The 27143-nt window shown below is 36.6% G+C and overlaps 1 protein-coding gene across 4 annotated transcripts in view; it reads right to left on the bottom strand.

The window, feature by feature from the left end:
• The window catches only part of VPS13B (vacuolar protein sorting 13 homolog B), a 761111-nt gene that overhangs the window by 163048 nt on the left and 570920 nt on the right, over positions 1 to 27143 (bottom strand). For all 4 annotated transcript variants that reach the window (XM_012762009.3, XM_012762013.2, XM_012762010.3 and 1 more), the window contains one exon: positions 5005 to 5412. In XM_012762009.3, the coding sequence (XP_012617463.2) occupies positions 5005 to 5412 (408 nt within the window). The remainder of the gene's footprint in view (positions 1 to 5004; positions 5413 to 27143) is intronic.

The following is a 27143-nucleotide window of genomic DNA, read 5'->3' on the forward strand; positions in this document are numbered from 1 at the left end:
ATTTCCCCCAACCGTTTGTGCTATCTAACTTGCTTATATCCTAGTTTCCTTTTCCTTATATACATACATGGAGGTTGCCGATCTGAGTGCCCTTGAAAAAGAAGGCGGCAGCCTCCAGTACAGCTATTTCATAGCTCTGAATTGTGTAGTCTTCGTTGCTGAAATCTAAGGCGTGCCGCCCTAATAGAGCCATAATTTACCCTGACAAGGGAAGCTAAAGTCTCAGCTCACTCCCCACCCTGCCTGTGGAAAGTACTACATGGCTAGTTCAGAATTTATAGCTACTTACTTATGGTTTCTCCAAAACAACATACTTCAAATGGCAAAAAAGATTGTGTTGTGTGTGTATGTGGGGGAGGAAATTGTTTTTAAAAGCGCATACTATAGAATAGGATGGATTTACTCGAAGGTAAAAGAAGTATTATTTGCTTTAAAATATTTCAAAATATAAGATGTATTTTCAAAATGAAATTCATTTTGTTATTGATAATATAATCATACCATTTTCTCCAATATTATATAGTGACTTTAAAAATGCAAAATCTGAATACTAAAATCTGAACTTTTTACCATTTTACGAAAGACACATAGGAAAACATAAGTATTCTAACAGAAATACGCGTTAGGTTATTATAAGTCACTTCTATACCAGCATCTGCAGAGTGAAATTTTAAAAAAAATCAAATCCCTTGAAATTCTCATAGTTTAGGGTCACAGAATAATACAGGAGGCTAAGAAGAAGTAGTAGACTTATTTTGTAAAGTAGAAAATATTTAACCATTTCATTTTGTTACAAATGATGAAAATAGGATTCTTTTTAACCACTTTAGTGAATAATTTATAAATACTTAGTTTTGATAATGAGTAAATGAATATAAAAGCATTTCAGATTATTTAAATGTATTAATAATGCTTTGAGGAGAAAATTAAGTTTCCTCTTTCACTTTTATTATTCCCTTTTTAAATACAAGTTTCGTAAGTTTATGACAGTTTAGATGATAAAAATATATTAGGTGAACTCAAATATTTTTTATACTTTTGACAAATGAGGAAACATGCTTACAACACATTCCCAGTGGTGTTTCTCTAAATATTACTTAGCACATAAGATTCCTGTAGGATTACAAATCTATTTCAGCTCCTAAATTAAAATTCATCTGGAAAGGACCATTTTACCCTGTTTATGTAACATTGTCACATAAAGAGTGTTAAAAAAAATATTTCACTAAAAATAGCTTGCGTAAGTTAGGGATTAGAGTAGTTTCTGCTGCTATAATTGTTCCTTTGTAGTTTTTTCCATGATGTTTTTGCACAGTGTTTTTGACTGTGTTTATTAAAGTCAGCACATCAAAAAGGATCAAAGAGAAAGTGAGTGAGAACCAAAGAAACCCCAAGTGTGTTGTCTCATTGGGGAGTTATGCAGATTCGCATAAACAAGTGCAAATTGTTGAGGTTTTAATGAAAATTTTCTACAATTATTTTATCTTAAGTCATTCTATACAATAACATCTGTATAGCAGATGGCTATACTGTATGAAGGCAATGCTCCTTTTTCTTTCTCTGTTTAATAGCACATCTGAGATGACTACTTTTGTCACTGTGCTCAATTTGGTTCAGCAAATAACTTGAAAAGTACAGCTGCTGCAGATGGTCACAATAGTTATATAAACTGTAAAATCAAAGACACAGTTAAGTATTTCTGTATTAGATTCAAACTATAAAAATCTGACATTAACCCCACTGAGCCTGAAGACATACTACAGCATAAAAATTTTTGATTGAATGTAGAACGATGTCACTTGAAAAATACAAAACGAAATATGACTACTGGTAGGAGGTTTTGTGCACATGTGTGTGTGCACATCTGTGTGTTTTGGTGGTAGATACTTTTTTTTTTACCATATATCAAAACTATACTTCGAATAGATGTTTGTATATATTTCATCCAAAATACAAAGCATTGATTTTTAACATATTCAACTATATAATGAAATTTCTGTTCAAGGCTTGTTATGTTTTATTTTTTAAATATAATAAAAATTAATTTTCTGAAAAAATATGTAGTAATCTCTCAATTGCAATTTTCCTAGAAATCAGTCTATAGCAATAACTAGAACTTAACACAACCCTGTTTTACTCAGTTACAGATATTCTTCTTTTTGACCATGTTATCTTAAATTGTTTGAAAAAATTTATATCCCTTAATATTTTGAAATAATAAAAAAAAGAAAGGTAAAAAAAACACCAAAAAAACCCCCCCAGACAAACCTGTTTGAGCATGCTGTTATATAAAACAGAAATGTAGAAAAATGTTTTGGTGTTTGTTATGGTCTCATAATAAAATTGTTCCTATTAAATGGCTAACTAATGTTGATTTGATTTGACACTATTTTAGAACATTTGTTAGACACTACACATTAGAGTTGTATAAAGTATGTCTTAGTCAAAGCCATAATTTCTATTTCTTTGTCTAAGTAGATTTAAGAACTTAATTGTAAAAGGAGTAAAGGAATGTAGTTTTTCTAGCATAAAGGAGAAAAAACAAGTTATAAAAACAGAATGAATCTATTAACTTGTATAGCTCAGTGAGAGAAGGATTTTAATTATACTTTAAAGATATTCTCCAAGAACAGACACCACTAAAAGTAGATAAAATACGAGTAACAAATGAATAAATAAAGCAATGAGGATGAAAAAAGAAAAGGACCTAGAGTTGAGTATAGTATGTTTAAACTCTTTTACTCTGTTTGAGTCCTATCCTTTCCCTGCTATGATTAAGGTACAATTGGAAAGGCGTGGGAACAGGACCAGTGTTGTCTGGATTGCAATTTATTTGTGGATAAATCAGACATTTTAGCCTCCAGTGTTTCATAGTCTTTCATGTCCCATGAACCTTACATTTTTCATTTCTAACTTTGAAGACAATATAAAAAAATACAGAGCTTTTAGCTGGCTAGGTCACAAATATTTCTAGTGAGAAAGAAATAAATCATCTCTGTTTTGGCCCAAAATTCATACTTCTCAAGTATAAAACTTTTTCTTTATCTCTTAAACTACTGTGCCCAAACTGGCTAGATGGAACTAAGTTATAGTTAGTCTACAGCTGCCACTTAATTACTTTTTGGTAAGCAACTAAGTTACACAGGGTTTAAGGATTTACTCTTTATCCCCTAACCCTGCAGTCACCAAGTCCTGGTTAGGAACTGGGCCGCATAGCAGGAAGTGAGTGGAGGGAAGCTTCATCTGTATTTACAGCCGCTTCCCATTGCTTGCATCACCACCTGAGCTCCACGTCCTGTCAACTACAGTAACTGTCTCCCATCACCCCCAGATGGGACTGTCTAGTTGTGGGAAAACAAGCTCAGGCCTCTCACTGATTCTGCATTATGTTCAGTTGTATAATTATTTCAGTATATATTACAATGTAATGATAATAATAGAAATAAAGTGCACAATAAATATAATGCACTTGAATCATCCTGAAACCATTCACCTTCCTTCCCTCCGGCCCTGGATTCCCACTGGGGAATGCTGCCCTAACCCTCTTTTTTCCCCTGCAAATTAAAATGGAAAAAAAGATGGTTCCCTTTTGCCATTTTTAGAGAAAAATTTCTGGCATTGTGCCCTGAACTTTTACAGTAGCAGTTTCTGTGATTGAAAACTGCTATTTCCCACCTGTGTCTTGCCTTTTCTCTTCCCTCCTCACATTCCTTCTGCCCACTGTTTTTGATTCAGTGTGAAAAAGCACATAACAACTTAGTCATGGTAACAGAAAAGGAAAATGGAGATGTCACTGCTAGTTAATTTCTCACCTTTCCACCCATCAGTGACATTCAGTTTGCAGGGTCCCTGCCTCTCTTTGCTAAGCTAGGCACAGAAGCACAGCCTTTCCTTGCCAGGTGTGGCTGCCTGATAAAACACCTCAATGGCATTCTTGCAAAGTTGAATGTTGGGTCCTATTACACTTTGTGTAGCATATCTGCCACGGCAGCAATTTTTCCTTTTTAAATAAATTGTTACCAGTGACTTAATGCAGTGCATGAGAATCACCTGTAGGGCTTATTGAAGTATAGATTGCTGGGCTACATGCCCAGAATTTCTGATTCAGTAGGTCAGAGGTGGGTCTGAGAATTTGCATTTCTAACAAGTTCCAAGGTGATGCTGATGCTCTTGGTTCTGAGATCTCCTGTTTTTTGTTTGTTTGTATTTTTGAAGACAGGGTCTCTCTCTGTTGCCCAGGAAGTACAGTGGCATCATCATAGCTTACTGCAACCTCAAACTCTTGGGCTCACGCAATCCTGTCGCCCAGGTAATTTTTAAACATAGATCTCACTATGTTGCTCAGGCTGGTCTCGAACTCCTGGCCTCAAGTGATCCTCCCACCTCAATGTCCCAAAGTGCTAGGATTACAGGTGTGAGCCACTGTGCCTGGCCTGGATATCACACCTTGAAAATCACTATTCTAATGGTTCACAAAAGTTGAACCACTATTGTTCCACCATAGCTATTTTAGGTAAAAAAAAAAAAATTCAGGAATTAACAATTGTATAGACACCTATCGGAATAAGCCTCAAGAAGTGGATAGAAGCAGTTCAGTTTAGACATTAAAGTGCCGAGGTTCAAATAATTTATTCTAAAATTATCACTAAAATAAGGTCACAAGCCAGAAATGTCCCCATCTCTAATGGCCTTTGAAACTTTTAACTTCTTTAATCGGGTGTCGGGAGGGTGGGAGGGGGGAGGAAGGGATGGGTATATACAACCACAACGAGTAACATGTGCAACATTTGGGGGATGGACACACTTGAAGCTCTTACTCGAGGGGGGAGGGGGGCATGGGCAATATATGTAACCTTAACACTTGTACCCCCATAATACACTAAAAATAAATTTAAAAAAAACTTTTAACTTCTGCATAATCTAAATATTTAAAATGATGCATTTTCAGATATCAACAAATTATATTCATTGTTCTCTCTCCCCCTCCCCTTTTCTGTGACTTACCAGGTACTTTTTGCACTGCTTTCACAGTGAGGCTTCCATTGAGGTTTGATAGAGATGCTAACAGGCATGGTTTACTAGGATGGGGGACAGTTTCCATGGAGATTACAATCTGAGTAGTATGGACGGAAATTTTCTGAAAGCAGGAAATAGCTCTCCACATGTTTTCTTGAACTGAAATCTTTTGTACTCCTTCACCATGAACTTTAGGTTTAGACAACTTTCCACGATAACATTTGGAGACCAGAAGCTCATCCTTACTCAACGTGGTTTCTGACAGGGCTGAAGTCTCTCTGCTATGTGCCAAGTCATGTGCACTTTTTATCTTCTTTAAAAAATGGTTTATCTGATCCAGTTTGGTAAAACTCAGGTTTGCTTTTAAAGGCTTTGATATATCCAAATTGATATCCGCTATAGAAGTGAAAAAGATAAGAAAATTATTAAAGTTCTCATATTGAATGTAAGTCTTTACTTCCCCATCAAACTCCTATTTAAGTGTCCTAAGACTTATAGTATGAACTCATTAGGATGCCAGAACATTATATTTCTTTTAATCATCACTTACTTTCTGTGACATTACATGAAGGAACACTCTCCCTGGACTACTTATATGCCTACATTCCTGGCCAGTCAATATGACTGTTCGTGATATAGTAAGAGCCCCACCCCACATGGATATCAAGGCCGTCCATTTCCACTTCTGTCCTTACACTTAAAGGCAAAACCAAGCAGGCTTTCCAGTTTGTTAATTATTTGAAAACTGGCCTTCTTTCTTCCAAGGATAAGGGACTTCCTTTACTACCCAGAACCATGTTTGACACAAATACTGACATTAAAAAATATTTATCCAACTGACTGACTGAAGTAGCCTCCTCTACCATTCTTTAATCATGTTTATGTAGAAAATGTTTGTTTCCCCTTTGTGACTTGTTGCAAACCAGAAGAGTCCCTGCACCTTTCCCTACATTCTGCATTGATAGAGGTTCAAACACATTACCCAATGTAACACAGACTGAGATTTCTTAAAATCTATCATCCATTTTATATGTTGTCCTTATTTGTCTCGTATGCACTTAACATGAAAACTAGTTTTATTATTTGTTTTTACCTTATTTTACCTTATATCACCTATTTCTATTGTCAATAAGACATAAGACTATAAGCATCATGAAGGCAGAGCATGTCATACATCTTTAGGACCCAGAGCCCAGCATGGTATGTCTCACATATGTATGTGTTCAATAAGTGTTTGAGCTTAACTAACCCTTACAAGTGTTTGTTTCATTGGAGCCTGAGAAAGTAACAGAAGACATGATCCCAAATTAAGCTAGGAATAGCAGTTATTAAGAATATTATATTATTTTATGAAGCATATGAAATATTCTATATCTTTCTTCTTAAAAAGGGCCCCTTTCACCTTCTTCAGATGTCAGCACCTTTGGGTTTCTTCCTGGATACCCAGGCTCCCTCAGGGAACTATCCCTTTTAAGTGTGTCTTCCTCTGTGCCCGGTCATTGTGTTTCCTTATCAGGCCTAGGAAAACTCTGACAGTCTTGTTTCCAGCTAGTTGCCTATTGGAAAGGGTCAGACACCTGAGTCACCCTTATACAAAATACAAACATTCCCTGCTCCCCATATTTTTTGAATAGGAAAAAATACCCTAACTTAAAGGAATTATTTTTTAAAACATCTTATTTATATATAACTCACATACAAAATGTACATATTAAAAGTATACAATTCAATGGTTTTTAGTATACATACAAGGTCGTGCAACCATCACCACTGTCTAATTCCAGAACATTATCATCACCACATGCACACAATCCCCTATCACTCAGCAGTTACTCCTCACTCCTGCCCACCTCTAGCTGCAGGCAACCACAAATCTACTTTCCGTCTCCACTGATTTGCCTATTCAGGACATTTCATATACCTGGAATCATAAGATATGTGGTCTTTTGTGTCTTGTTTCCTTCATACATAGCATAATGTTTTTAAGGTCCATTCATGTTAAAACATATATCAGTACTTCATTCTTTTTTGCGGCTGAAAAATAATCCAACATATGGATGTTCTACATTTTACTTATTCGTTATCAGTTAATGGTCATTTGGGCTGTTTCCATTTTTTGGCTATTATGAATAATGCTGCTATAAACATTTGTGTGCAAATTTTTTTTGAACATATTTTCAATTTTCTTAAAAATCTACTTAGGAAAGTGGGATTGCTAGGTCATATTTGATCGTGGCCACCCTAGTGCGTATGAAGTTGTATCCCATCATGATTTTGATTTATATTTCCCTAATGACTAATAATGTTGGGGATTTTTTTAATGTACTTATTGGCTGTTTGTATATATTCTTAGAGAAATGTCCATTTAAACTCTTTGCTCATTTTTAAACTGGATTATTTATCTTATTATTGAATTTTAGGAGTCCTTTTTATATTCTAGATATAAGTCCCTATCAAATATATGATGTCCAAATATTTTCTCCCATTCCGTGTATTGTCTTCACTCTTTTTTTTTCAGCCAAAAGTTTAATTTCTGTGAAGCCCAATACCTCCAAATATCTCTATTATTTTGTTTGTTCTTTTGGTATATCAAGAAACCATTGTTTAATCCCAGGTCACAAAGATTCACACCTATGTTTTCCTTTAAGAGTTTTGTAATTTCACCTCTTACATTTAGGTCTATGATCCTTCTGGAATTAATTTTTGTATATCGTGTACTGTATGAGGTAGGAGTCCAACTTCATTCTTTTACATATGGTTATCCAGTTATATCAGCATCATTTGTTGAAAGGCATTATATTTGACTTGTAGAATTTGGGGTACTGAAAGAGGCTGGTGGTTAAAATATTTACCTACTCTGCCTATATATCCCTTTATGTGGTCTTCCACATTCTGTGGCCTCAAAGAAAATAATACCTACCTTTCACCGCAATGGAAAAAAAAGAACAATCTTGACAGATGATACCAACAACAGAAAAACAAAACAAAGCTAAAGCAGAAAGCAGACTCAGATGTTAGGGCCTCAAGCTGTCTGCTTTCTCCTGGGTTCATAACATGAAAACTTGAAACTAAAGGTCAAAAATGCTCATTCTGTAGCCATAATAACAATTTAGTAACCTACTCAGGAAGGTGTCCAAATATCCACCAAAACCAACTGCTGAACCTAAGGGATCTCATTTCCCTGACTGGCAAAACATCCATGGCAATGTATATACAACAGTTTCTGACTACTACCCTTATCTCTCAGGTACCACTGTGGTCCCACTCTGGCTACTTGCCTTTTTTCAAAAATGAAGGAGGGGGGGGGAGGGAGAGAGAGAGGGGGAGAGGGGAAGAGAGGGAGAGGGAGAGGGAGAGGGAGAGAGGGAGAGAGGGAGAGAGGGAGAGAGGGAGAGAGGGAGAGAGAGGGAGAGAGAGGGAGAGAGAGAGAGAGAGAGAGAGAGAGAGAGAGAGAAAGAGAGAGAGAGAGACGGTCAGACTAGTCCTGAACTCAAGTGATCCTCCTGCCTTAGTCTCCCAAGTAGTTGGGACTATAGGCATGCATCACTGCTCCCTGCTCTAAATTGTCTTTTGAGACTGAGCCCTTGAGTCACTTCTTGTAGGAAATCCTTCTTGATCTCTGTTGCTGAGTGAGGTCATCAGTGCTTTCAGAATATCCCATGCATTTTACCATCACTGGGCACCTATTTATATTATTTTTGTAGTTATCGGCTTAGGTATCTCTCACAGTTCAGTGAACTGTGAGCTCCTGGACTGTCCTACATCTTAATATTCTAATTACCTAAACTACTCTTTGGTCTACAGGAAGTACTAAATGAATGTTTAATGACATAATGAAGAAAAAAATGAATGAATACAAAAGTCTGTTACCCCTTTCTACTGAAGTCCCACAGGCTCATCAAATCAATTCAACCAAAATAATCCATTATCTCCTCTCACTTAATGGCTGCCAGTGGCTCAAGTCAGAAATCTGACCTTTTGGTTCTTTATTTTACTCTCTCTTTCTCTGGTCCCAATCCAAAAACTGATTAAGTTCTGTCAATTTAATTCCCAAGCATTGCTTGAATCTAATCTTCTTCTCTTCAACATTCCAGCCACACCCTATTTTCCTCTGCCATGTCTTTGATAGTGCTCAGTTATTATAAAGCCTCCTAAATTGTTCCTCTGTCTAGACCAATTCCCTTTAATGCAGTCTCCACAGAGTAATTCCAAATGATTTGTTTTAAATATTATCCTGATTGGCTCACTCCTGCTTAAAACCCTTTACTAGTTCCTCCTTACCTACAAAATAAAAGACAAAACTCCTTAGAATGGAAAGAAAATCTTGCCTTTCCTTATCTATAGCTAGTGCCTCCTTTACACTTTTAAAGTTTCAGAAATATCAGAGTTTATAGAACCCACATTCCCCAAACCCCAACCCATGCTATGTCATAACATTAGGTCTTTGCCTACATTGCTCCCTTTAATTTATCCTTTCTTTGCCTAACTTCTAATCTTCAAGATACTGTTCAGCATTTTCTCCAAGAAGTTGATGCACAAGACTAGGCCAAGTGGCCCTCCTGAGGGTTCTGTAGAACCCTGCACAAGTATCTGTATGTGTGATTACATGTTCCACTGACCAAGAAGATCCTTGAGTGCACATTTTCATCTTAATACTTAGCCGTGGGCCTCAAACTCTGCAGAAGGTACATGTTTGATAGTATCATGACGGAGCACTCTAGATCATTCAAATCTAACTCTATGGTAAGGTAAGTAGAATTCTAAGATGACCCTTCTCACCAAGATTTCTGCCTCCTAATTACTGAATCAAACACTAATCTAGGTACTGCTGTACTGTGAAAGGATTTTATGGTTGTGATTACAGTCTCAGATCAGTTTAATTTAAGATAAAGAGATTATCTAGTGTGCCTGATCTCATTTTATGAGTCCTTTAAAAGGCAAACGAAGGAGGCAAAAGAAGTCAGAGAGATTTTACTCATGAGAGGGGCTCTATTATATGTCATTGCTGCTTTGATGACAGTGGGGGAGGAGTTACTATGAGAAGGAATGGGTGCCCTCTAGAGCTGAGGGCAATTCCTGGATAACAGCTAACAAGGAATCGGGGACCTCAATCCTACAACCACAAGGAGCTAGATTATGGAAACAAATGAAATTAGTCTGGAAGTAGATTCTTTCCAGGAGCCTCCAGACTAAAGCCCAGCCAAACTGATACCTTGGTTTTAGCCTTGTGAGACCCTGAGCAGAGAACTAGCTGAACCCACCTGGACTTATGAGCTATATATGATTGTGAAGTAATAAATTTGTGTTGCTGTAAGCCACTAAATTTGTTGAATTTGTTATGCATCAATAGAAAACTAACACAAATTCCATGGGCACATTTACCAACATAACATTTCCAGTTTCTATTGCAAGCAAAATGAAGTCTGCTTGGAGTATTTGTCTCGGTTTCTTTTCTCTTTTCCCTCAAAGCAAAAATATCTAATGTCTTTAAAACATCTAATATATTCCTCACTTTGTTAGTTGCCTATGGTCCCTTTAAAAAATTATTTCAGGGTTCTAGAAAAGCTAGAACCCTGTCTCTTCCACTGAATGCATCTATAAAATCTGGAGAGAATCCTGAAAAGTATATGGTCACAGGTAGACTGGGGAATAAGACTAGAATTTAAAATACCACCAAAATGGTGGTGAGTTTCTTATTTTTCCTCCCTTAACCCCTAACCAGGACTAAGTATAGCCCCAAACCCAGAAGTAGGTATCATGCACAGATAGAGGGAATACAAGGAAAAGCACCCTATTTCTGGCTTCAAGAGTGTGAAGAGAACTCCTAATGCTCAGAGGGACTATGGAAATTCCTTGTTTTTTTCCTTCTTTCTTTTCTTCATTCTCTTGTGTGCCAGAAAATAGGAGAGAATACTTCTCATTTGACTAGGCCAGCATACTGGTACCAAAGCCAGACCAAGATAGTATAAAAGAAATACATACCAACATTCCTCAAGCACAGACATAAAAATCCTCAAAAAATAAAAAAAAACCCAGCAAATCAAGTTCATCAGCACATAAAACTAATAATGTACTGCAACAAAACAGGGATTGTCCTAGGATTACAAAGGTGGATCAATCAATTTAATGATATTAACAGTTTACAACAATAACAAAAAAGACAACATTAGTTGATGCAGAAAAAAATTTGAAAAATTCAATATCCATTCATGATAAAAACTCTTAGCAAACAGTCAATAGAAGGGAACTTCCTTATCTTGATAAAGGCCATATATGAAAAACCTATAGGTAACATCATAGTTGTGAAGGATTGAGTGCTTTTATCCTAATCAAGGAGACAAGGCAAGATGTCTATTCTCACTACTCATACACAACATAGCACTGGAAATCAAAGCCAGTAAAATAAGGCAAGAAAAAGAAGTAAAAAGCATACAAATTAAAAAGAAAAAAATAAATAAAACAATGCCTATATGCAGATGACATAACTGTCCATGTATAAAGCCCAACAGGAATCTATAGAGAAGCTCTTAGAATTAATGAGTTTGCCACAGTTTTAGAATACAAGATCACTACACAAAATCAACTGAATTTCTAGAAGTGAATAATGTACAGTTGGAACAAAAACCTCAAAACAAAAAATAGCATTTATAGCTCCAATAAAAGAAATATTTAGGTCTAAATCTAAGCAAATATATATAGGATCTATATGCCGGAAACTACAAAATGCTGATAATAAATTTTAAAAGACTTAACCAAATGGATAGACATACCATACACTTACCATATTCAACAGCTGGAAGACTCAATATAGCAAAGAAATCAATTTTCCCCAAATTGATCTATAGATTTAACATAATTCTAATAAAAATCTCAGAAGTATTTATTTTAGATATAGAGAAGCTGATTCTAAAATTTACACAGTAAAGCAAAGAACTAGAATAGTCAAAACATTTTTGAGAAAGAAGAACAACATTGGAGGACTCAAACCACATGATTTCAAGACTTGCTATAAGCTACCCTGATCAAGACAGTATAATCTTGGAGAAGGAATATAAATATCTGTGGAAGAGAACAGAAAGTATAGAAATAGAGAGTCCAAATAAATACTGTCAAATGATTTTTGAAACAGGTGCAAAGACAATTGAGTGGAGAAAGGTAGTCTATGAATGATGTGGGACATATGTATGTTAAAAAAAAAAAGTACCTTGAACTCAACTTTGTATCTTATACAAAAATTAACTCAAAATGGATCATGGATTTAAATATAAAGCATATAATTATAAAACTTTTTTTTTAGAAGAAAATAGGAGAAAAATCTTCAAGTTCTGGAGATAGGCAGAGTTCTTATACATGACACTCAAAAAGCATGATTCATTTTTAAAAATTTATAATTTGGACTTCATCAAAATTAAAAACTTTTGTCCTGCAAAAGGAAGTGTTAAGAGAATGAAAAAATAAGCTAAGCATTGCAAAAAAAATATTTGTAAATCACCTATCTGATAAAAGGCTTGTATAAAAAAAAGGAGTCTTAAAGCTAAGCAATAAGAACCTAATTTTAGAAGGGTGGACCAAGATGGCGGACGAGAAACACCGCCAGACAGAGTGACTCTGCAGAAAAGACATATTCTAGCAGAAATTAGAAAAAAGAAGCAAGAAGATGAGCATACAGCGGACGAGGGCCGGAAGGAGGGGTACCTGAGACCCCGGGAGACTCCATGGGAGGAGGCTGAGGAGGAGAACTAGAAGCTGAGACCACCGGAGCAGCCCGGAGACCAGTGGGTAGGGTAGGTGGATAAGTCCCCTTTCCCCTCCCCTGCATTTGGGACTGCTGGTGGGCTCCCCAGCGGGTGGAGAGACCTGCGGACACCAGCCAAGAGACGGCCGCCACCAGCTAGCGGTGAGCCTGTAGTGGACGCGGCACCAGACTCCCAAATCCCTCAGGGCACCTCCGTGTGCACAGACCCGAGCCGCGTGGCAGGCGCCATATTGCCTCCTTCTCCCCTACGCCGACCCTACCTGCAGCTGCCTAGAGAGACAATACAGCCACCAGCCGGAGGCACCTCCAGGGAACGGGACCTTCCCTTTTGGGACCCTACAGCTGACTCAGGGGAACTCAGACTGTGAGCTCCCTACCCGCCAGCCCTCCCAGGTGCTGCTGGCATGGTATTCCCAGGAGAACGGTGCAGACTCAGAGGCTGAGAGACATATACCCAGCTTGGGCTCCCTGTGGGTGAATTGGGACTGGAACTCCTCTCCCTGGTGGGGATACAGTTTGAACTCTGGGACCCAGAGGTCTGACCTGCAGACCAGATCCCATGCACCGAGGTCTAGCATTGTCCGGGGCACAGAAGGGTTATAGGTGAACAGCCTACTGAGGTGTGTGTGCCTTCAGGGGCAGATCAGCGTCCTAGAGAGCAACCCTCCTCCCAAAAGGAGGCCATATGCCCAGCCCAGGTGGCGTTTCTGCGCAGGGAACCTCCCTGCCAGCATAACAATCCCGGGAGGCCTGGTGGCGTGTGGTCTGGCCTGCTGGCAAAGGCCCAGGAGTAGCTGCGGAATTGGGAAGGGTGGAAAGAAGCGAGGCCCGCTCCAGACTGCAGGTCTCAGACAGCCCTACCCCCACACTCAGACTTTCTGGCTGAGTGGGACCATTCCAGCCCCGCCCTGACAGCTTTCCCTGGAAGCAGAAAACAGAACTTTGACCTCTGCTAAGGGCATTGGTGGTGCCTGAGGGCAGGCTTACCTAACCCAGCTCCGCCCAGAACAAGAGCTGATAACAGCACACAAAAACAGCAGCATAGCCTGTTCCTCCAAGCAAGCACCACCCACTGACAGGGACGGCATCCTGCACAGCCTTTTCATGGCACCCACTGACTCATTATATAGGGAGTGGTCGAATCTCACACACAGACACCACCTAAGGGCTCACAAACTAAACAAGGAGTGTGAATACCCAAACAAAAACCTAAAGGAAAGAAACAACAACTGATTGACATGGGAAGAAATCAGTGAAGGAACTCAGGAAATATGAAGAATCAAAAGAAAAACACACCCCCAAAGAGGAGCACCAGCCCCCTAGAAATGGAAACCAATTCAAATCAGGCAACCAAAATGACAGAAGAGGAATTTCATATGTGGATCATAAGAACACTCACCCAGCTGCAACAACAACTCAATAACCAACACAAAGAAAGCACAAAAAGCCTCCAGGACCTAGAACAAAAGTTCACTAAAGAAATAGACACAATGAAGAAAACTTTAACCGAACTCCTGGAAATGAAGAATCAATTCAGGGAACTACAAAATACAGTGGAAAGTCTCAAGAACAGGGTAGATCAAACAGAAGAAAGAATCTCAGAGATTGAAGATAACATCCTCCAACTAAATAAAACTGTCACAGAGATAGAGCAGAGAAACAAGAGAAAAGAGCAAAGCCTACAAGAGATGTGGGATTATGTGAAGAAAGCTAATGTGAGGGTCATAGGGTAACCAGAAGGGGAAGAAGACAACACTCAAGGGTTGGACAAGCTATTTGAAGATATAATAGAGGAAAATTTCCCAGGCCTTGCTCAAAATCTCGATATACAAGTTCAAGAAGCTCAGAGGACCCCTGGGAGATTCAATGCTAACAGGAAGACGTCACGACATGCAGTCATCAGACTGACCAAAATATCAACTAAAGAGGCCCTTCTAAGAGCTGTAAGATGAAAGAAGCAAGTGACATACAAGGGAAAGCCAATTCAAATAACACCAGAGTTCTCTAATGAGACTTTACAAGCAAGGAGAGACTGGGGCCCCATTCTCACTCTTCTGAAACAAAACAATGACCACCCGAGAATCTTATTCCCTTCAAAACTAAGCTTCATATATGAAGGAGAAATAAAGACATTCTCAGACAAGCAAAGTCTCAGAGAATTCACCAAGACAAGACCAGCCCTACAAGAAGTACTCAAAATAGTGTTATGCACAGAACACCGTAATAAAAACTCACGAATATAAAAACAATCAAAACCCAAAGATTAAAGGCCAGATAATACAATGGCTCAAGAGAGAAATCAAAGCAACAACATCCAACTCAACAGAATGAACAGTAATCTACGTTACCTATCAGTTCTCTCAATAAATGTGAATGGCTTAAACTCTCCACTCAAGAGACATAGGCTGGCTGAATGGATAAGAAAATACAAGCCAAGTATATGCTGTCTTCAGGAAACACATCTAACCTGCAAGGATGCATACAGACTAAAAGTAAAAGGGTGGAGATCAGTATTCCAGGCAAGTGGAAGCCAAAAGAAGGCTGGCGTGGCAGTTCTAATTTCAGACGATTTAGTTTTTAAACCAACAAAAGTAGTGAAAGACAAAGAGAGTCATTATATAATGGTGAAGGACACACTTCAACAAGAAGAGATAACAATTTTAAATATATATATGCACCCAACTTAGGTGCACCCAGTTTCATAAAGCAAACCTTACTGGATCTAAGCAAAATGGATTAATAGCAACACCATAATCGCCGGAGATTTCAACACCCCACTGACGGCACAAGACAGATCATCCAAACAGAAAATTAATAAAGAAATAATGGACTTAAACAAAACCCTGGAACAACTGGGTCTGACTGACATCTACAGGACATTCTACCCAAAATCCACTGAATATACATTCTTCTCATCAGCTCACGGGACATTCTCTAAGATTGACCATATCCTAGGACACAAAGTGAATCTCAAGAAATTAAAAAAAATAGAAATCATACCATGTACCTTCTCAGATCACAGTGGAATAAAAGTAGAAATCAACCCTAACAGAAACTCACATTTCTACACAAAAACGTGGAAATTAAACAACCTCCTACTAAATGATTACTTCATAAATGAAGAAATCAAGATGGAAATAAAAAAATTCTATGAAGAAAATGACAATGGAGAGACAAGTTATCAAATCCTCTGGGACACAGCTAGAGCAGTTCTGAGAGGAAAGTTTATCTCCATAAATGCCTATAACTAAAAGACAAAAAGATCACAAATAGACAATCTAACGAAACGACTCAAAGAGCTGGAAAAAGAAGAACAGACCAACCCCAAACCCAGCAGAAGAAGTGAAATCAACAAGATGAAATCAGAACTAAACGAAAATGAAAACAGGGAAGCTATTCAGGAGATTAATAAAACAAAAAGTTGGTTCTTTGAAGAAATAAGCAAAACTGACACACCATTGGCTAAGCTAACAAAAAGCAGAAAAGAGAAATCTCTAATAAGCTCCATCAGGAACAAAAAAGGAGATATCACAACTGATCCCAAGGAAATACAAGATATAATTTATGGATACTACAAAAATCTTTATGCACACAAACTGGAAAATGTGGAGGAAATGGACAAATTTCTAGAAACACACAGCCTCCCTAGGCTCAACCAGGAAGAAATAGATTCCCTGAACAGACCAATCTCAACAGCTGAAATAGAAACAGCAATTAAAAATCTCCCTAAAAAGAAAAGTCCCGGTCCAGATGGTTTCACACCCGAATTTTACCATACTTACAAAGAAGAACTAGTACCTATCTTGCAGAAACTATTCCACAACATCGAGAAGAACAGAAACCTCCCGGACACCTTTTATGAAGCGAATATTACTCTGATACCAAAACCAGGAAAGGATGCAACAAAAAAAGAAAACTACAGACCAATATCCCTAATGAATATAGATGCAAAAATTTTCAACAAAATCTTAGCTAACCGAATCCAGACGCTTATCAAAAAAATAATCCATCATGACCAAGTGGGCTTCATCCCAGGGATGCAGGGATGTTTCAACACACGTAAATCTATAAATGCAATTCACCACATAAACAGAAGCAAAAACAAAGACCACATGATTCTCTCAATAGATGCAGAAAAAGCTTTTGACAAAATTCAACACCCTTTCATGATACGAACACTTAAGAAAATAGGCATAGAAGGGACATACCTGAAAATGATACAAGCCATATTTAACAGACCCATAGCCACCATCATACTGAATGGGGAAAAATTGAAATCATTCCCACTTAGAACTGGAACCAGACAAGGCTGCCCACTATCTCCACTTCTGTTCAACATAATGCTGGAAGTCTTGGCTACAGCAATCAGACAGGAAAATGGAATTAAAGGTATCCAAATAGGGGCAGAAGAGATCAAACTTTCACTGTTTGCTGATGATATGATATTGTATCTAGAAAACCCCAAAGATTCAACCAAGAAACTCCTGGAACTGATCAATGAATTTAGTAAAGTCTCAGATACAAAATCAATACACAGAAATTAGAGGCATTCATATATGCCAAGAACAATCTAATTGAGAACCAAATCAAAGACTCAATTCCCTTCACAATGGCAACAAAGAAATTAAAGTACCTAGGGATATACTTAACCAAGGAGGTAAAAGACCTCTACAAGGAGAACTATGAAACACTGAGGAAGGAAATAGAAGAGGATGTAAACAGATGAAAATCCATACCATGCTCATGGATCTGCAGACTCAACATCATCAAAATATTTATACTACTGAAACTGATCTACATATTCAATGCAATACCTATTAAAATCCCATCAGCATTCTTCACAGATGTAGAAAAAATAATTTTACGCTTCGTATGGAACCAAAGAAGACCCCGAATATCAAGAGCAATTCTAGGCAACAAAAACAAAATGGGAGGCATTAATATGCCAGATATCAAACTATACTACAAAGCTGTAGTAATTAAAACAATCTGGTATTGGCACAAAAATAGGAATATTGACCAGTGGAACAGATGTGAGAATCCTGATATAAAACCATCCTCATATAGCCATCTAATCTTTGACAAAGCAGACAAAAACATATGCTAGGGAAAGGCCAGGCAAAGAGTTTATGAAGAAGTCCCCAAAGGCAATCACAGCAGCAACAAAAATAAATAAATGGGACATGATCAAACTACAAAGCTTCTGCACAGCCAAAGAAATAGTCATGAAAGTAAACAGACAACTTACAGAATGGGAGAAAATTTTTGCATCCTATGCATCCCATAAGGGACTGATAACTAGAATATACTTAGAACTCACGAAAATCAGGAAGAAAAACTCAAATAACCCTATTAAAAAGTGGGCAAAGGACTTGAACAGAAACTTTTCTAAAGAAGACAGAAGAATGGCCAACAAACATATGAAAAAATGCTCAACATCTCTAATCATCAGGGAAATGCAAATCAAAACCACAATGAGATATCATTTAACTCCAGTGAGAATGGCCTTTATCAAAAAGTCTCCAAACAATAAATGCTGGCGTAGATGCGGAGAGAGAGGAACACTCCTACACTGCTGGTGGGACTGCAAACTAGTTCAACCTCTGTGGAAAGCAATATGGAGATACCTTAAAGCGATACAAGTGAATCTACCATTTGATCCAGCAATCCCATTACTGGGCATCTACCCAAAAGATCCAATGACACTCTACAAAAAAGACACCTGCACTCGAATGTTTATAGCAGCACAATTCATAATTGCAAGGCTGTGGAAACAGCCCAAGTGCCCATCAATCCAAGAATGGATTAATAAAATGTGGTATAAGTATACCATGGAGTACTATTCAGCTCTAAGAAACAATGGTGATATAGCACATCTTGTATTTTCCTGGTTAGAGCTGGAACCCATACTACTAAGTGAAGTATCCCAAGAATGGAAAAACAAGTACCACATATACTCACCAGCAAATTGGTATTAACTGAACAGCACCTAAGTGCTCACATAGGTACTACAGTAATAGGGTATTGGGCAGGTGGGAGGGGGGCGGGTATATACATATATAATGAGTGAGATGTGCACCATGTGGGGGATGGTAATGCTGGAGACTCAGACTTGTGGGGGGAGGGGGGAATGGGCATTTTTGAAACCTTAAAATCTGTACCCCCATAATATGCCGAAATGAAAAAAAAAAGAAAAAAAAAGAAGAACCTAATTTTAAAATTGGCAAAAGACTTACACAGATACTTAATCAGTAAGGATATATGAACAGTATAAGCATAGACTGTACAAAGATGTTCAATATCATTAGTAATTAGAGAAGTGAAAATTCAAATGAAAGTGAGATACCTATTAGCATGGTTAAAATAAAAAATACTAACAATACAAAGTGCTGAAGAGGATACAGAGCTAACAGGACTCTCATATCTCACTGTTGAGAGTGCCAAAAGATATAGCCACTCTGGAAAACAGTTTAGCAATTTCTTATATGACTTACATGATTCAGCAATCCCATACCTAGTTATTTTACTTTAGAGGAGTGAAAACTTAAGTTTACACAACTTACATACAAATGTTTAAAGGAGTTCTATTCACGATTACCAAAATTGGAAACTGCTAGTTGTCCTTCAATGGATGAATTGTTAAACTGTGGCATATCCACATAATGGAATACTACTCAGCAATAAAAGTAAAGGACTACTGATACATGCAACAACTTGGATAAATCTTAAAGGCAGTATGTGAGTGAAAAAACGCTCTCTCAAATAGTTATTTGCTATATGACTCTATTTGTATGACATTCTCAAAAAGGCAAAACAAACAAACAAAAATCCCCTAACATGATGGAGGACAATGGTTATTAGGGGTCAGGGTTTGGGGGAAGGTGTGGCTATAAAGGAGTAGCAGGAAGGAGTTTCTGGGATTATGAAACTGTTCTACATCCTTGCTGTGGTTTAGATATGGTTTGTTTGTCTCCATCAAATCTCACATCGAAATTTAATCCCCAGTGTGGCAGTGTTGCACGGTGGGGCCTAGTAGGGAGGTGTCTGGGTCATGGGGGCAGATCCCACATGAATAGATTAATGCCCCTCCCTCAGGGGTGAATTCTCTATTAGTTCCCAGGAGAACAGTTAGTTCTCTAACTGGTAAAAAGAGCTTGGCAACTGGCCCTTCTCATTTCCTCTCTCACCATATGATCTGTGCACACACCAGCTTCCCTTAACCTTCTGCCAGGAGTAGAAGCAACCTAAGGCCCTCAACAGATGCAAATGCCCAATCTTTAACTTTCTAGCCATCTGGAATTGTGAGCCAATAAACCTTTTTTGCTTATAAATTACTCAGCCTCAGGAATTCCTCTGTAGCAACATGAGGTGGACTAAGATGATTTTGACTGTGGTAGTGGTTATAAGAACCTATACATGTGTCAAAATTCATATAACTGTATATCAAAACAGTTAATTTTATTGCATATCAATTTGAAAAATTATTAAAAAGATTAGTTTAATGACTTTGTCATATAGGTGACAGAATAGTTTTTCCCGCTCCATTTCATTATTTTTTACCCACCTGCATGTTTGTCAAAAAGCTAAAGGTCTTGAATGTGCCCATGGCTCTTATATAGGGCAAGCTCACAAGTTTTTCAGGTTTACTTTCCACTCTCCACAGGCCCTCCAACAAAAATGTATAGCATTTATACTGAGCCCTTTAACTGTGAGATCAGGGTGGCCCTTCTGCAGAAGGTGAGAAATAGGAATGCTATTCCTAAATGTTAGGAAAGCCATAGACCATTCCTGATCTTACTAATTTCAAAACTTGTACAGATGAAAATTAGGAACTTTAATCTAACACCTAGAGTCAGTGCCAGCAAAACTCAAAAGCATGGGTCAACTTGGCATGATCCAAAGTGGTCTAATCAAGAGAATTAGTATATTGTTACAAATAACTTTGCTCATAATAATTTTTAAAAGAAAATTCCTTCTTATCATTAGAGTTTAAATTATAATAATTCAGAAAAAGAAATGTGTACTAACTATCAATGATATTGGTGAATTTCAGCTGTGAATCTATTTGAGTTACATTATTGACTTTATTCTAGCAAACATAACTTCTCTATTCTGAAATCAAAAAGATCCATTTCCCAAGGCAACATAAAGGGACAGCCTACAATATTTATTCAATACAAATATGATACCTCAAAATGGAGCTGGCAAATATGTAATTATTACAGTTGTCTGTCTTGTTTTATTTTGTAAGAGTCATAAACCTCTATTAGATCACTAGTGCACATATAATAATTAGTCAAGACTCAAAATACTTTAGGAACAAGAAAATCTGAAGCAATATCTTGGATCTCCATTTCTCATAGTTTATCCTAAAAGTCTCAGTGTGGTTTTAAACTTTAATGACTTCACCACTATAAATGCCACAGAATGATTTAAAAATCATTCGTAAGTTTAATTATTTAAATTTCTTATACATTTTTTTTGTGAGTTTAAACAGTGAATTTTTAATGTTAACTTTTTGTGGTGCTGGTTTCTAGATGACCCTTTCTTGGTAGAGGAGGGTTACTTACTCGGACACTTGGTGTATTTTTCCTATAAGGTCATGTCAAAACTGCTATTTATGTATCAAAACTTCATTGTTTAGATGGTCTTAAATTTGGAATTACAACAAATGCTCACTGAGTAGCAGCTGATGAAATTTTTTAGAAAGTTTGAAAATTGAGCAGAGCTATTTATAGCCCCAATGGCTACAATGTTAATTTTTAATAAGAAATAAATTATTAGTTAAAACATTTAAATAATTCAGTTTTCAAATTTTTTTTTTATATTTGTTTGCATACAATGCAACCTCTGCACCAGGGCTGTCCAGTGGGCCACAGAGTCCCTCACTCCAGCTCCCCTATCTAAAGAGAGAGTGCTGAGCCACATTCCGTGGAAAACACATTCTGTTCTATGTGTGAGGGAAGTCCCATTGGGCAAATCAGAAAGGTCATATGGCCAAGAATAGAAATGCAGAGTTTAAATGAGGCCATATTGTAATACCAGGTATTCCTTTTAAAATTACCAGGTCCACCAAGAGATAAGAAGTACACATCAGAATGAGAAGCACCACAAACAAAATAGCTCTCTTTATTAATGCATAAAGTACATCAGCATGTGTGTCTCCAGACTTTCACTTCCTTGAACTAGCTAGATACTTTTTTTGGTAGAACATTAGTGCTTTCATGACAAATATTTTCAGTCTCATAATGACAGGAAGGTTATTTTCACAAATGGGAAAAATTATGCAACAAATCTGTCATTTTTAAACATAAAAAAAATTGAACAATTGACTTTTTTGTTGTTTTTTATCTTTTTAAAAAATTGTTAAAAATATTAAACTCATCAAGATAAAAACATTGAAGAAGTGGACTAGAAAAATTTTATTTAACAAAGATGCAGCAGGAGTTATAGCTATATAGAATAATATGTTACAGGAACTGAAAATACAGCTTGATAAAGAACCAGGCAGAGATTGTTAATGTAAATTTAATTCTAATTATTATCAGATTCTTATGTATAAGAGATTAGAATTTTTTCATACTCCTTACTGAACTTTAATAAATGGATTATTTTCAATGTTTTGATTTTAGGAATATGTAGTAATAGAGAATCTCTCAGCTGAGTCATCTACTTCTCTGCCAGATCTATTTTGTCACCATCCCCAGAACATATTTTTATATCTTTAAGTTACCAAGTAAACTCATACCTGTCAATTATTAGATTCTAATTACCCTTCAAAACTTTCTGAACAGCTACCAGGAAACAGGATAATACAATGACTATTGAGTTAAAAGATTTGACCAATACAAATAAATTACACTTATTTTATGCTCCTATCACCCTAGAAGATGACTTAATAGTTAAAGGAAAAGAATCATATTGTAATAATGAAATCAGAGAGGAAATTCAAGTCCCAGAGGTGATTCTCCTAACTTTATGTTAATGCACACCTTGTGGGGGACCAAACATCAACTGAAAAAGTTTCCTGAAAAGTGTTCCAGCTCTTTTCTCATATAAAATGTTCCAACTTTACTTGACCCATTAGTCATCATATTACTTACATTTATGATGTATTATGAAATCTATTACAAAACCCAATGGATTCAATATGGCTTGTTATATTCAAATCATAACATTTCTGGAAAAAACTTCTTTGTTAAGTGTTTCTTCCTTTGGAATTTTATTTGCAAAAGACAAAAATTTTTTTAGATAAGCAAGGCTTACTAGGAAAACATTCACTGCATACAGGGGTGGCTATGTACAGACAAAGGAATGATGATGTTTTTATTCCCACCTTACAGAGGTAAATGCAAAACACAAAACTAATAAATGTATAATCAAGCTTGACTTTATGGACTATAATAACTCCAGTAAGAAATATTTTTACTACTAGGTCATTGTACATTTTTTCCTCTGATTTAGCAATTCAAATTCACATTTTTGTTACAGTGTCCAAGTAAAGGTATTCATGATGACAGTGGACAGTGGAGATGAAGTATTTAGAGGTATTAGAGCTAGAAAACTTGGAAAGCTGCCATGACAATGAGATCATGTTTCACTCAAAGTGTAAAGTATAAAGCCCTTAGTGGTAGCATACGTGAGTACTTTAATTAATGATGGTATACCAAGTAGAAGCGGGTATATGCTGTCTTATGTATTAACAGCAGGCACAAAGACAGGGACTGACACAGGTCTTTGACCTAGGTAAGCCAGCAAAAATTCATGGTGCTTATTATTGGGATCTGGGCATCATCATCACCAGCAAAATTACTCAGGCACATATTTTTATGATTAAGTATTGACTTGTTTACTGTATTGCCTCCCCAAAAATCACAACATGAAAGTTCTAATTATACAGTAATTGTACTGGTTTTCTAAAATGAATGTACTGAACTGATTTATCAAAATAAGCTTCTCTCTCAGCAGTAAATTTAGGAGGATAACTACATTCTACTGCTCCAATAATTTTGGCAGCTTTGTTGGTGCCTATGTCATTTTCCTCTATGCTTGTTTTGCTAGTTTTCAATGGTGGAATATACTCATCTTGGAGACAGTGTATATGATTTTTGGAAACGGCCAAACATTGTTTTCAGGTAAATTTAGTGAAAATGATATTATTAAGCTGATCATGAAAAAAGGAGAGATCACTCAGAGATCAGAGTGAACAGAAATGAAAGTAAAAAGATTACTGAAGGAAATGAAACATAGGCTAAACCTAATGGCAGCTCAGAATTAGGATAGGCAAAGGAAAAAGGTGCAAGAATTCTAGACTGAGAGAACAGTAAGATTAAAAACATAAAGAATTGGATTTACAGAGACTAAGACTGACAATGATGAGACAACCTGAGAATCATTCAAAATAGTGAGTTCAAAATAATACCAAACAATATCAACTAATTGGCCACCCCTGGAATATGCTAGAAAACCAACTCATTTTTGAAAATGGGTAAATAAAGGGAAAGAATTAAGCATTTATCCTGCCTTTTTGAATGAACAATAACTACTGAATAACCAAGTAGTAGATGAAGGAATTCTCCTTACAGAAGTATGCCAGCTAATATGTAAAAAGGGAATGCTAGAATTATAATACTACTGTTTACAACCTCAGTGAATTTAAGCATTGAGTATCAATGGCCACTAACAGCACAAAAACAAAGATTTCAGACACTCTATGTTTCTTGAAGAAATAACAGAAAACCTCTTATAAAACAGTGTTGCTTAGAAACAAACCTCAATCATATTAAGTCAAATACCAATGTAAGAAATATAGTGGACAAGGGCACAGAGGGTTAGGAGCTGGGGAGAGTTTTGACTTGATCAACTGAGGGATGTGGGTAGTGAAGATTCAAATAAGTTTGGCAGATGAAGCTATTCTAGCAAGAGCAGGATTATTGAGCAAAAGGAAAATCTGAAGTTAGTGCTACCAATAAACAGAATGAGGAAGTAATCAAGGCATAAACCTACACCAAGGAGATAGCAAGCATAATGAATGATCATTGCAAAGAAAAAAGTAAAATGACTTGAAATAAAAATAAGAATATTATATACCTTTTTTGGGGGTAGTTATTATAAATGAGATTATTTCTTGGCTTGGTTCTCAGCTTGATTATTATTAGAGTATAGAAATGCTACTGATTTTTGTATGTTTATTTTGTGTCCTGAAACTTTACTGAATTCTTTTGTCAAATCTAAGAGGGTTTTGGTGAAGCTTTTAGTATTTTCTAGATATAAGATCATGTCATCAGCAGAGATAATTTGGCTTCTTCTTTTCCACTTAGACGCATTTTATTCTTTTCTCTTGCTTGGAGGTAAAAGATCTCTATAAGAAAAATTATGAAATGATGATGAAAGAAATTGTAGGTGATGCAAACAAATGGGAAAACATGTCATGCTCATGGATTGAAAAAATTAATGTCATTAAAATGACCATACTGCCCAAAGCAATCTACAGATTCAACATGATCTCCACCAAAATACCAATGTTACTTTTCATAGAATTAGAAAAAGCAATCCTAAAATTCATATGGAATCAAAAAAGAGCCCAATAACCAATGCAATTCTAAGCCAAAAGAACAAAGGTAGAGCCATGATATTACCTGACTTCAAATTATATTACAAAACCTAGTAACCAAAATAGCATGGTACTGGTATAAAAACAGACATATAGATCAATGGAACACAAGAGAGAACCCAGAAATGTCTACAGCTAACTGATCTTTGACAAAGGTGACAAAACGTATACTGGGGAAAGGACAACCTTTTCAATAAATGGTGCTGAGAAAACTGGATCACCATATGAAGAAGAATAAAACTGGGCTCCCTATCTCATATACACATACAAAAATCAACTCAAGATAGATTACAGACTTAAAATATAAGACCTCAAACTATAAAAATACTAGAAGAAAACCCAGGAAAAACTCTTCTGGATGTTGGTCTAAGCAAAGAATTCATGGCTAAGATCTCAAAAGCACAAGCAACAAAAACAAAAATAGACAAATGGGACTTAGTTAAACAAAAAAGATTCTGCACAGCAAAAAAATAATGAACAAAGTGAACTAACAATCTGCAGAATGGGAAAAAATATTTGCAAACTATGCAAGTGACATGGGACTGATATCTAGAATTTTCAAGGAACTCAAACAACTCAACAACAAAAACAAATAACCTCTTTAAAAAATGGGCAGAGGACACAAACAGACGTTTTTCAAAAGAAGACATACAAATGGCCAACAAAGATATGAAAAAATGCTCAACATCACCAATCATCAGAGAAATGCAAATGAAAACCATAATAAGATATCAATATATCCCAGTCAGAATGGCTATTGTTAAAAAGTCAAAAAATAAAAGATATTGGTGAGGATGTGGGGAAAAGGGAACACTTATACACTGTTGGTGGGAATGTAAATTATTATAATCTCTATGGAAAATGGAATGGAGATCCTTGAAAGAACTAAAGATGGAACTACCATTCAATCCAGTAATCCCTTACTGGGTATCTATCCAAAGGAAAAGAAATCATTATGTCAAAAAGATACTGCACTTGTATGTTTATTCCCATTTACAATAGCAGAGATGTGATATCAACCCAAGTGTCTATCAATGGATGACTGGTTAAAGAAAATGTGGTATATATACAGAGTAGAATACTATTCAGCCATAAAAAGAATGAAATCATATCTTTTGTGGGACATAGATGGAACTGGAGGCCATTATCTTAAGTGAAACAACTCAGGAACATAAAGCCAAATACCACACGTTTTTACTTATAAGTGGGAGCTACTTAATGTGTATGCATGGACCAAATGTTGAATGACAAACATTAGAGATTAGAGAGGGTGGGAAAAGGTGGGGAATGAGAAATTACTTAATGGGTACAATGTACATTATTTGGGTGATGGACACGCTAAAGCTCTGACTTCACCACTGTGTGATATATCCATGTAACAAAAATGTACTTATAGCTCCTTAAATTTATACAAATAAAAAAAAAAGAAGGATGACCCAAAAATGGTAATAAAATTGTGAGAGGACATGACTGGAATAATGTTGCTACCTCTAGCAGTTGCAAAGAAATTTAATGACTATAGTAAGGGAAGGAGTGAATAAAAAGAAATGAGAGAAAAGAATGGCTTAATTTAACATGAACATGTTTAAATCACAAAACATATCCTACAGGTAGATGAAGAAACAGTCTTGGAGTTAGATAATAAATTAAAACTAGAGCTAGCCATTTGGGAGTAGCATAAAAGAGATGGCTGACGCTATTGTACCAAGAGGAAGGCTCACAACTGTGTCCTTGGGAAGGAAGAGGGTTACAGAGTCG

This window comes from Microcebus murinus, chromosome 7, assembly GCF_040939455.1.
Source record: "Microcebus murinus isolate Inina chromosome 7, M.murinus_Inina_mat1.0, whole genome shotgun sequence".
NCBI classification, from domain to species: domain Eukaryota; kingdom Metazoa; phylum Chordata; class Mammalia; order Primates; family Cheirogaleidae; genus Microcebus; species Microcebus murinus.